General features: G+C 42.9%; 4 protein-coding genes across 4 annotated transcripts in view; 2 read left to right on the forward strand and 2 right to left on the reverse strand.

Annotated features, from left to right (window-relative positions):
• Nucleotides 1-1,693: 1,693 nt before the first annotated feature.
• On the reverse strand, nt 1,694-5,045 carry LOC131887480 (fumarate hydratase, mitochondrial-like). The gene is made up of 6 exons (XM_059236106.1): nt 4,934-5,045; nt 4,580-4,780; nt 4,017-4,265; nt 2,955-3,311; nt 2,358-2,890; nt 1,694-2,083 (listed from the first exon to the last, which is right to left on the reverse strand). The coding sequence occupies exons 2-6, from the start codon at nt 4,713-4,715 to the stop codon at nt 1,856-1,858; spliced, it is 1,503 nt and encodes a 500-aa protein (XP_059092089.1). The 5' UTR covers nt 4,716-4,780; nt 4,934-5,045; the 3' UTR covers nt 1,694-1,855.
• A 1,032-nt stretch (nt 5,046-6,077) lies between these two features.
• Nucleotides 6,078-7,778, forward strand: LOC131887491 (pyridoxine/pyridoxamine 5'-phosphate oxidase-like). The gene has a single exon (XM_059236118.1). The coding sequence runs from the start codon at nt 6,158-6,160 to the stop codon at nt 6,956-6,958; it is 801 nt and encodes a 266-aa protein (XP_059092101.1). The 5' UTR covers nt 6,078-6,157; the 3' UTR covers nt 6,959-7,778.
• LOC131887494 (density-regulated protein homolog) lies at nt 7,770-9,740 on the reverse strand. Its single transcript, XM_059236120.1, is given in 5 exon segments — nt 7,770-7,963; nt 8,104-8,205; nt 8,207-8,244; nt 8,314-8,605; nt 9,519-9,740. Coding segments are annotated over 5 exon segments (576 nt in total). The 5' UTR covers nt 9,615-9,740; the 3' UTR covers nt 7,770-7,915.
• Nucleotides 9,741-11,707: 1,967 nt separating this feature from the next.
• Nucleotides 11,708-12,178, forward strand: part of LOC131887483 (general transcription and DNA repair factor IIH helicase subunit XPD-like) — a 3,217-nt gene continuing 2,746 nt past the window's right edge. Inside the window, exon 1 of the mRNA XM_059236108.1 lies at nt 11,708-12,132. Within this exon, the coding sequence (XP_059092091.1) occupies nt 11,887-12,132 (246 nt within the window). The 5' untranslated portion in view covers nt 11,708-11,886. The remainder of the gene's footprint in view (nt 12,133-12,178) is intronic.

Raw genomic sequence — 12,178 nt, forward strand, 5'->3', positions numbered from 1 at the left:
TGAAATGGTCCCGAAACTAATCATCCATCAGGGACTCTTTCACAAGAGCTTGTGCTAGACACGCATGGGTAGGATTAGGATTGGAGTCTGAAGCTACTAGTACAGAAAGTTTTCCCTTGGCTTCTTCTGTGGACTTCTTCCCGCTTGGAGTGTTGCCTTTTTAGGGGGATTCTTTTCATCCTGATAAGCAAATAAAAGCTGTCACTTGTATGACAAATTAGAATGAACAATAGAAAAGAAATGCATGTCTTGTATTAATATAGCATTTAGGTGCATAAAGCGCGAGCGTTGGTCGTCCTGCTAAAATATGTTTTTGACACAATTTTACAACAATGGTTATTCGCTCAATTTTCAATCGCTGATTTTAGTGATTGGGTTTGCCATCAAAAAAGTCCTTGGGTTTTGTCCGTCATGTAAATGGAAGGTGAGAAGTGCATCATTTACCTCTATCGCCTACATAGGTTATTGGGTTCATCATGACAAGGAAAAGTTATTTAATTTTATTCGTCATTCGACTGTAGTCAAAGACACAACTATTTTTTCATTGTCTATAATAAGCTTCCTTGGGTTTAAAAAAAAGTATACAACATATTAGTGTTTCACGTGCAGGTTTCATCAAATGTACGATGACATGCTTCAATGTACGTTACATTACTTTTTCGCCATGGTATTCGTTGCATGTATCTTACATAAAAAATTACAGTATGTTTGTACCTAGCAGATTGTTTTCAAAGATCTTCGTAGATGCCTGCTTAATTAATTTCCATTGCGGTCCCTAAGAATTTTTGAAAATTTCCTAAAACTTCTACCCCTTTTTCGGCCTGCCCAGGTTTTTCCATTAGAATTTACGATTTAATTCACTATGGAAGTCGGGTCCAATTACACGCTATTTCAGACTGAACAGAAACACCTCCTTTTACCTGTCTGCTCCCGGTTAAATCCTCAACACTTGCCTGATTTTTCCAGCACTGAACGTGAACAACCACAGACTTGCTAACTAAATACCTAGATGAATTGAGATACTTGCACCGCTACCTAATTCAACATGTGGATCGTATCTATCCTACATGGAAGGTTCAACACACTTCAGCATTGAACATGCATGGGTCGAATGTGAAAAAGTTGGTCAATTCCAGTGCTGCTCGGTATTGGTGGGTACTTTAGACTCACTGGCCAGGAGACCAAAGAACAACGACTGCCCATCTACTGCACAAGCCATCATTCCTTGAGCTCGTCGATCATTGTCGTCTTCGTAGGGGTACGGGGAGGGATAGCGGTATTTCCGCAAACGCGTCTCATTGTAATTCTTTCTGCGGCTTCAGGCAATGCAGCCATGCACCTTAGATAAGTTTCAAAAGTGTTTTGTACTTTACTGCAATGGAGATTATGTATACGTGTGTGCGACCTAGAACTACAAGTGTGCTTGCCACACGGACTTATGATGGTAACCTGGCACTGCTTTCGATGAAACTGATTCGATACTAAGATTTCTACTACCACGTTTACTGGATGTTGGGTATGCTTAAATTGAGGAATATGATTTGTATTAGAAATGCATTGGCTTTTTTAAGCGTGTTTTTAGAAGGATACTGTACATTCTATGACACAACTTGGCAACTTGATTAAGGGCACAAAGTGCCATTAAGAATAACTGTTGCTTGTCATGCGCTTAAAGTTTGGTTGACACAAGGTGTGGACAATATCATATTTATTCAGGTAATCGATGAGTGGCCGTTAGCATGGAGGGCCAAGTTTACGCTTCTTCGCTATGAAGCTTTTAACTTCACGTATGTTTCTTCCGGGTTATATTTTCTTTCCCAACAATGCTCTGCAAAAGGCTAGAGAAAGGCTCCAATTATTTGGGGCCCAACATATCCTCAGGCTTGACCCATTGCTTGAATTGTTCCTCGTTCAGATAACCCAATTTGATGGCCTCCTCCTTGAGCGTGGTACCGTTCTTATGGGCGGTCTTGGCGATCTTAGCCGCGGCATCATAACCAATGTGAGGATTTAAAGCCGTGACTAACATCAAGGACTCGTGCAGAAGCGTGTCAATTCGATCCCGATTAGCTTCGATGCCAGTCTGTAATCACATTATGAAATATTAATCTCATGTCTTGTACCTCCTGAATCCAATCTCACTCTCTGCTTTATCAAGTGAAGATGGAAACACACCCCAAAAATCAAGGAGAACTTGGAACGTGCATTTGGATCAGAATAAGACCTGAATGCCCTGAACTGGACTTAGATCATGCAAGGAATCGTTTAAATTGTTCCTTATAATCAAATTATTGAACTATGTACAGAAATTTCCGACGAAACTTTTAATGGGCATCTCAACCACTTTGCTCTCTTACCACACACTTGTCCGTGAAAGCGACGGATGCATCTCCCAAAAGTCGAATGGATCGCAGAACATTGGCCACCATCATGGGCTTGAACACGTTCAATTCAAAATGGCCATTGGAACCACCCACGGTCACGGCCACGTGATTGCCCATCACTTGAGCAGCCACCATGGTGATGGCTTCACATTGAGTAGGATTGACCTTGCCGGGCATAATCGAGCTGCCGGGCTCGTTTTCGGGCAACGAGAGCTCGCCCAAACCGCACCGGGGACCAGAAGCCAGGAAACGAAGATCATTGGCAATCTTCATGATGGAGCAAGCGATCACATTCAGAGCACCCGAGACTTCCACCATGGAGTCGTGAGCGGCTAGGGCTTCAAATTTGTTCGGAGCGGTGACGAAGGGCAATCCGGTGATTTGAGAGACTTTGTCAGCCACCTTCTCAGCAAATCCGATGCGGGTGTTCAGACCAGTGCCAACGGCGGTACCACCAGCCGCTAGCATATAGAGACGAGGGAGGGTGGCCTCAATACGGTCAATGGCTAATTAAATGGCAATCATGATGATGAGCATCCTTTAGGACTTCCAAGATAGAATTTGTCATACCAAATTTGACTTGCGTCACGTATCCACTGAATTCCTGACCTAAAGTGAGGGGCGTGGCATCCTGAGTGTGGGTGCGACCGATCTTGATGATATCCGCGTATTCTTGGGCCTTGGCATCCAAGGCATCGTGAAGCTTTCGAAGACCGGGCACGAGCACATTTTGCAATTCCACGGCTACGGCAATGTGCATGGCCGTAGGATAAGTGTCATTGGAGCTTTGAGACTTGTTCACGTGGTCGTTGGGATGGACCGGCTTCTTGGAGCCCAATTCTCCACCCATGATCTCAATGGCCCGATTGGCGATCACTTCGTTGGTGTTCATATTACTCTGAGTTCCGGAGCCGGTCTGCCAGATGACTGGAAAATAAGTGGAGAATTGGAGAAAATAAGTTTAAAAAAGGGGATTTTTTCTTCATTTTTTATTTGTTTGGATATTCAAGTATTAGTATTAAAGGGATCTGCTTTTACTGGATGAAGTTTTCCTCTTACCAACGGTTTGAGGATTGACACCAAAAGGCTCACCCACTTCTCTGGGCCTCTTGCCGGTCTTCAGCAGGCCCTTAGTTTTGGTTCTGTCATCAAAACAGCTCTCACTTGCATTTTCAAACATTGTTTTGGTGGCAAACGATGCGAGGGTTACCTTTCGATCAAAATTAGATCATCTGCAGCATGACTCTACTGTTAGTGTATCACGTTACAGTATGTGCTCAACTCTTCCTCACTTCCCCTCAATGAAAGCTTGGGCTTCAATGTCAACCAAATTACTGAGCGGGGACAAACGCTGCCCCAAATTCTTTTAGCCACCATGTATTTCTCCTCAATTGGCTTTAAACATGACCAAAATCCTTCAATTTCCCTGAAAATCTTCAATTTTAGGTCATTTTAGGTATGGTTGAAACTCATGAAATAATGTTTTAGCCCCAAAATGACCAAAATAGTTAAAAACTTAATTTCACCCCAAAATATTATCTTGTCGACCCTTAATCATATCAAATTGGAAAAAAATGGACGTGAAATGCAAGAATACCAATCAATATCATATCAATCAATAAAAAAAGTTACCCAAAGGAAAGTGATCCTCGTAGAGACTGCCATCGATGACCTCATCGGCGGCTTGGGAAATGGCATCGGCCACTTTGGGGTCCAATCCAAACTCCTTGTTGACCTCAGCCGCGGCTTTCTTCAGTACACCGAAGGCCTTGATGACCGGCATGGGCATCCGCTCCGAGGCTCGATCACCGATGGGGAAATTCATCACGGATCGGAGGGTCTGAGCACCGTAATATTTCTCATTGGGCACCTGGAGATCACCTGTAACATCCCATCATATCAAATAGTCAGTTAATTGTCGAAAGCGAACCAGATAATCCAATGTATTAGCGATAACCATTGCACTTTGAGATTGAACAACTAATACTTGCCCAAGGATAAAATCGTTCGGCAACATTCTTTTTAGCCACGAAATCCCATCTGACATTTCACATTACAGATTCATTCTTACATGCTTAATACTCTAACTACAATACAGTCTCATTAGGCGATATGAATCAACTAAATTTGCCCGTCATTATTAGTAATCTATTAGTACCGACCATGCTGTTATAAACTCAGTTGCCAGTACTCACCAAAGGTGTCTTGTTCCACTCGAAATCCTCCCGTTGAGGATGATGCCATCATTCTCCAGGATTGTCCGGTCCAAAGGGAGTGAGATCGTCCAATGGAAGACCTGGCAGCGCCAATCTTCAACAAACTCGTCTTCATCTTGAACACTTGATCGACGAACGAACCAAACAGTCGGGTATGTGTGGGAGATGTGGCCTGTGAAGCTACGAGAGAAAGAGAGAGAAAGAGAGAGAGAGCCTGTTATAAGTTCGTGGGTTCGAGGACCAACACCAGTACAGGCACCACGAGAAAGCTGGCTTCTTCAAACCGGAAAATTGTAATCCAGTTCCATACACTTCAAGCATACATACACGTACCTGGTCCTTACGTTCCTCAGAGCTCGAACGGAGAAACTGTGATGGCAGCAAACAACACTCAGCGAGATCACAGATCTTCATGGGGGAGACAGAACAGCTGACCATTAGGAATGTAGAGAGAGAGGATCATGCGCATGCTTGCATGCTTCTCAGGCCACATGTATCATTTGAAACTTAAGTCTGAATGAAATCATGAAACGATCGAGAAACCAAAGGATGCAACCATGGGATGTTCCCTATGAACAGGCCAATGCAATTTGTCCTGGCCCAAAAAATGAAAGTGTCAAAAAAATGTGCCATCTAATTGTTCCTCTTTTGCCCATTTCAGTGATTTAGCTTCTTATCGCTTCGGATGCTTTGTTCCTGAATTGCTCGATTACCATCTCTCTTTTTGCACAACCTTTATGGTTTATGTATATCTCTTCAGCCTTCAAAATCAAAATCATATCGCAAAAGTATCAAATAGAAGACATCTTTGCTCAAATTACTTGATGCCTTATTTAACCTTACACCTGGCTATATACTGAAACAAAATCCTTCGAAATTCAATCCATTTTTTTTCACAACAAATGTTATGGGTTGCTACAAACAGTAACCTAGATCACTCTTTTCTGTCTCGACCCTCAGTGTAGTTTAGTATGTGAGAAATTAGACCTGCTGTAACGAATTAGTAAAATAAAGTACCGATGTAGAGGATGTGCACCCTTTTCAATGCTCTTATTTAGTTTTGCCAACCACTATTGCTTCCACGACTGTGCTTCTAAATCATTTTACTCATGATTCTTTTCAATAAAAAAAAAAAACAGGGCGAAAAATATTTTGATGCTTTTGCATTTTTCATGGCACTATTTGCCCCTTCTGGTGCATTTTTGTGCATTTTTATCAAACTTGATTCCAATTTTTGAACAGCTTTGAGTGCTACCCCCATCTTGGCCATTGAATAAAGACATGGTTACGAATAAACGTTAGTCATCTTGAATGGTGTCTTCAAGAAAAAAGGCACCCCCGGCCTAATCGCATGAACACATTCTTTTCTGTTTTTCACTCAAAATGTGATGTGTTACCCTCTGGTTTCGTCGGTCTAGAGGAAAAATTGTTTAAAAGGGGGCGCCAGTGAGGAAAGCGACATCACATAAGAATGGTCCTCCGACAGGAATAGTTACCAAACACATCAGAACGTAGACGACATCAGGAGGATATGTTCAATCAGCTCCATGTTCAGCTATGATTGGCTGGGGACACTCTACTTTCAAATTGATTCGCACCCTTTATCCTGGCCTTCCGTTGAGCACCTACTCTGCTTCACACTGGTCTAAAAGAACCATGTCCATCGACATCGGGGGCATGCGAAAACCCTATTTGGACCAGTCCGCCACTTTTGACACGACAGATTTAGTGGCTCAAGAGCCTTGGGGCCAGTTTCAGGCCTGGTTCGACCAAGCCAAGGCCTGTTCGGCAATCGAGGAGGCCAATGCCATGTGCTTGGCCACGGCCTCCAAATCGGGGGTGCCGTCAGCCCGTATGGTGCTTTTGAAGGCTTTTGGACCCGAAGGGTTCGTGTTCTACACCAATTACGAGAGTCGCAAAGCGAAGGATTTGAGCGAAAACCCGCAAGCCGCCCTCACCTTCTATTGGGAGCCTTTGAAACGCTCGATTCGCGTGGAAGGCTCGGTGGCCAAGGTCAGTGAGGCCACTTCTACGGAGTACTTCCGCACGCGGCCTTTGGGCTCGCAAATCGGCGCAGCTGTAAGCCATCAGAGTCGAGTCATTGCCGGTAGACAAGAACTGGAAAATCGGGAGGCCCAACTCAAGGCCGAATTTGGGGATGGGTCAAAGGTTTTGGACAAACCCGAGGCTTGGGGCGGGTTCTTGGTCACGCCCGTGTCCATGGAGTTTTGGCAAGGTCAGTCGACTCGCTTGCACGACCGCATTCGCTTTCGACGCCCGGCTCCGGATGAGAAACCCGACCCGAGCATCACGCATATCGGCACGGACGGATGGGTCTATGAGCGATTGGCACCCTGATGAGATCCATCCATGATTTATCACATAAATTGAGGTCCCCTTGGAATTGGCCCAACCTCTGCCACATTATGACACTTTTATCTGCCGTTTTTTTGGCATAAAATAGATCTAAACAATTAAGAGTACCTTGATAAGGATAAAAAAGTATGGAAGTTTATTAGCTCGATCAAGCTATTAAGCCTGAAGAAAATCACGAAGCCATAACGTAAAAAAAAATGTTTTTTAATTGCAAAAGGGTTTATGTCAGCAAACCAACCAATGGAGAAATAAGTTACGCAAATACAAAAATATATCTAACAATTGAAAATGGAATGCCGAGCTATGCAAGACGGCTGAATGAAATATTCATGCTAACATTTCGCATCATATTTGCGGCCTTCTTTGTATCTTCACATCGAGCACTTATTTACAAAATATACTGAATATACTGAATCACGAAACGTGATCTATTCGTGCAGAAATGGTAAAAATTGCGGATGAAAAAGCTAAAATTTGCAGATCCAAGCCAATTGTAAAAGACATAATGGCATACGCATTGTTTCGCAAAATTTACAGGATACAAATTTTGGCCTGCCCTAGCCATGATTGATGTTATCAATCGGCTTGTGCCGACTAATAATAAAACAGAGCCGTATTGCTCGATTGGTTTAGTCATCTAGGTTTGACCTGGAAATTTCGAACAGGGATCAAATTCTGTAGCACTGGTTTGAAATCAATCCCACAAGCAGATTGATCCCACCAATACTAGTTATGTTCTTAACATTTATGTTTCGAATTAAACTGTAACTAAACAATATCAAGAACCTGTGGATTGACCGAGCCTTTTGCCTTTTTTGCGTTTATTTCATAGAGGGGAATCAGGATTGACCCATGGAAATTCCGTAAAAAATGGGGGGGGGGGGGGGGGGGAGGGGGTATGCGGGCAATGTTTCATGCTGGGGTGGTCGCGGAATTGATCTATGAGCGCTTTTTTTCTCCGATGTCGTCAATGAGGTCTTCGTCCACCTACAAGAGAAAGGCAATAGTTAGTACAAAGGAGTTGTAGTCAATGTTATATAAAACCGTGATGCGAATTATTTTAAATCATTTTGGAGAAAAAATCCTATTGAGCTCAAAAAATGACATCTGCTCCTCTTGAATTTTACCTCGGGCCATTTTTCAGGAATCACATCAAAGAGATCGTCTTTGAAATCGCCCTGAATGACGATCTCGTCGTCGCCGGTAATGGAGGACCCGCAGGCAAACTTTTTGTCCGAAGAACTTGGAGGCGACCTTCAAATCGATGCCTAATAATGACCAAAATAACGCAATAAAAGCAATCGTATCATATCTCAGATACACAGCCTTTTCCTTACCGCAGGTTTTTAGGCCTTGAATCACGGTCACAGCCTTCTTCTTGCCCCGCGGTGCGATCGAGAGGATAATGCGTTTCTGCACGGCTGCTTCCTTCTTTTTGGCCTTCATCATGCTTTTTCCGCCACGCGTTTGCCGTTTCTTGCCGTCCTCGCCCACGACACTCCCATCATCCACACCACCGCCTCCGCCCGCCCGCCTCCTTCCTCCACCGAGAGTGTGGCAAATTTTTTCTGGCATGTGCTTTTCCAACCATTGACGGCAGCCCTCGTAGTCTGGGTAATACTCACAAAACTGCAATGAATGAGCAATGATGGGTCAAAGAGCTTAAGGGTATGAATGTTTTGAAAGATCGGCTGATCTGATGAGGCTGCTCCATTCACTTTTTTTTTCTTCATTTTTTTGGGACTTCCTTATGGAATCGCAGCTATTCAAAACAAAAAAAAAGGGCAAGTGTCACTCATTTAGCTTTAAATTCATATAGTCGATGACCCAAGTATTCAGTTGGAGGATCTGTCTTGCCCTGGAATATAGGGTTGATCAGGAATTTTGGTCAAACACTAGTCCAAGTCGGTCTTAAATGATGTTACTGAATCAACACCGACATTTACTTACGAACCTACAAATATAAAAACAAAAAAAAGCCCGAGGAAGAAAAGAGGTGAGCTTTATTGTTCGAACTAGCCTGGATTCTCGGGAGCCTGAAGGCGCTCGCAAAAGCCACGTTAAGGCCCTACCCCCTGGACTGGGACAAAGTGGATGAATGCTTTTGAAACCGTACAATATCAGATCCCTTTCGTACCTTCTCTGAATCCCAACCTTTTAGTTTGACCCTGCATGCAGTTGTCATGGTATGAGGGTGTCCTTATTGAAGTTTGCGGTAACTTAGTCTGACCTGTAACCATTGCATCGAAGTTTTAGAACATTTTTTTGAGTTCAGTTTCATTTGGTACGTTAATGTTTTAACAAAGTAGAACTGCAAACACGAAACTGATTGAAGTCATTTCAGGGCCCGTAAAATCAACATTAGCATTGCCGATTCATATATGTTGTTTAAGCATGGACGCTGCATTGACTAACAGGGTCTCCACCAGTTGGTTGGCATCTATTTCTTGGCATTATCGATTCAGAGATCACGTTCCATGTTCCATGTTCTCTAGTATAGTCTAAGCCTATGTGGATGCGTTTTATGTTGGATGGACTTTACCTCAAATGGCATGGAGCAATTGGGGCAGTATTCCACGATGCACGGATACTTGACTCCCGGCTGCGGCCCACTCGGCAGGGGTGTGACTTGACTCATACTGCAATGGAATCGCCCTTGATTAGATGAATAATGGATCGGTGGATCCTTAAACCGCTAACAGAGCGAGATGAGGCAATCTGTAGCTCAAGATGATGCAGTGTTGCCAGCATGTTTTCATGAAGTTCTCCCAGAAACGGGCCGCAGAGTTCAAAATTTTACCTAGGGATTTTTCGTCCTCCCCTGATACATTACTACTGCTCTTTCTCTCAATGAGCCAAAAGCAATCTTTTTTCGGGATTTATAATTTTATAGGACTTCTAGAGGAAGAATGACGTATTGACAAAATGAATTTGATTTTTCGTCCTAATCCAATGTTTGTAAATTTGCTCTACTCTTAGCCAAAAAGTGCCGAAAATAAGAATACTCATTGCTTCCTTGGGATCTATTACTGTATGCTGAGTCCAAAGCAGTTGTTGAGCTCGAGTATTGTTTGTTAAAAGATTGTATTACAAACCCAAGTCTTTTATCCTTTTTACTATATTTTTGTTCGGGAAAGTGCCGAACGGTTTACTCATTTGCATACATTGACTTCAACTTTGAGACCAAACACGCTTTTTTGCTCTTAGTAGTCACAATCGTTTGACTAAGGCCTGCAAAAGGTATTTGTATTGTTATATTTTTAATTAAGTTTATTGTACTGAAAATGAGGCAACAACCTCCCTCAAAAGTATGGCGACGTCTACCCATTTTCCTAGCTTCAATGTCCCATTTGCCGATGGATTTGGGCTCAGTAAGGATTGATGAATAAAATTGTGGGCTTTTTGAAGGTGGGCATTGCTGTCACTGAGTGGCTCAGAAGCAATCACACCATAGTCATGAACATTCCATTACACCCCATCTTTTGGAATTAGTCCATTGAAGTTTACTTTCTTATTGTTAAAAAAAAATGTGTTATTGGAACTAAAAGCAACAAAACTCAGAAGCAATTATGTCTTGGAAATTATCTTGACCAAAACAATTTTAAACTTTTTCTAAGTCATTGATTGGATCAGCTTTTTAATAAGTTACCCATTTTTTGTAGCTTTTGTCCAGAAGAATGCCCCAAAGTGGAGGGGAATTGGAGGCAGCTGTCTGATTATTTCAGCACAAATTTTCAGAGGTCACTGAGGTACTTTTCAATGCAGTAGAGCACGGACACTAAAGGTCTTTAGAGTCTCAAAGTAGAGGTACTAAATAAGCGAACTACAGAGCGCAGTATTAGACAAAAAAAACTTTTCTAAGGTGTCAAAAAGTAGTTGGTAAAAATAGAAAAATTCTTGCCTATGAAAATTACGTCCAAAAGCACCTTTTTTAGGCTCAACAGCATTTCTGAAGCATGTTAATGAGTAAAACTGTGAAAGATTATTAAGTGGCAACGCTACACAAACCATTGGTTTAATGAATCAATGAATTGGAACTCTGATTTAATCCCTTGACAAGGAACTATTAAGCCTCAAAAGTACGAGTGAACTCTCAAAATTTGATGGGGACGTCATCTGCCTTTCTTGCTTCAAAGTCGCAATACCTCATCCATGGCCATTTTTCTTCCTCCATGGCCATCAAAACTAACTTGGCCATGAGGAAATATCCAGCATTTGGGAGCACTGTCTAGATCTGCCAGCAGGCCAACACCACATGCACATTTGCTACTACAAGCATGAACGTAGAAACAGAGGTTTTGGTGGAAAAGAAAGAGAACCTGAGCATTGCCAAATCAACTTTATGAATACATAAACGAGCATATTTTCAGGCCACATATTTCAGGCTTTCTAGCTCTGAGGGGCAAGGGTAGATTTACCCCACTCATTTTTTAACATGGCACATACATGTTGTATGAGTTCAAAGACGGCGATGGGTCAATTAGTTACATCTCTGTGTGAACACCCAAGCTGAAATGCACTGGCCGATGTAGGGTATTTATCTCAAGACTATGAACAAATTAAGATCCTGTTCCAGTCAATGTTATGAACCAATGTGACCTGCTTGGTACAATTTCAGCATTTGAAAGCATTTTTCAATTGCCCTTTTAGCCATCTTATGAGCCCTATTGGACTCATATTTTGGAGATTTGGCTCTGATTTTCTAAGCCCTATATTTTGTTTGGCTAAGGTCTGGCTTTTCAAAACATGCCTCATTGATTCATTGGTGAATTGAACTGTGAATTGAAGTGTGCAGTGTTACGGCCGGTGGTTTTTCCTTATCCAGGCATGAATCGTGGATTTCTGGAGCCTTGAGCCTTGAACCAATTTAGGGGGAATAATTGGGCATCGCCCTTGATTTGGCCCTCATCATGAAGTTGAATGTGGGCGGGTTGTTGGTCCACTTTCCCTATGATTACATCTACCCGGAGCAGTTTTCCTACATGCTGGAACTAAAGCGGGCACTGGATGCCCGTGGTCACTGCTTGCTGGAGATGCCCTCGGGTACGGGCAAGACCGTGTCGCTCTTGGCCCTCATTCTGGCTTACATGAAGGCCCATCCGGCCCATGTCACCAAATTGATCTACTGCTCGCGAACCATTCCCGAAATTGAAAAGGTAGGTCTGCCACCCCCGGGGGCCCTGAAGGAGGGGTGAGGGGGGG

Source organism: Tigriopus californicus, chromosome 9, assembly GCF_007210705.1.
Source record: "Tigriopus californicus strain San Diego chromosome 9, Tcal_SD_v2.1, whole genome shotgun sequence".
In the NCBI taxonomy this organism is placed as follows: domain Eukaryota; kingdom Metazoa; phylum Arthropoda; class Copepoda; order Harpacticoida; family Harpacticidae; genus Tigriopus; species Tigriopus californicus.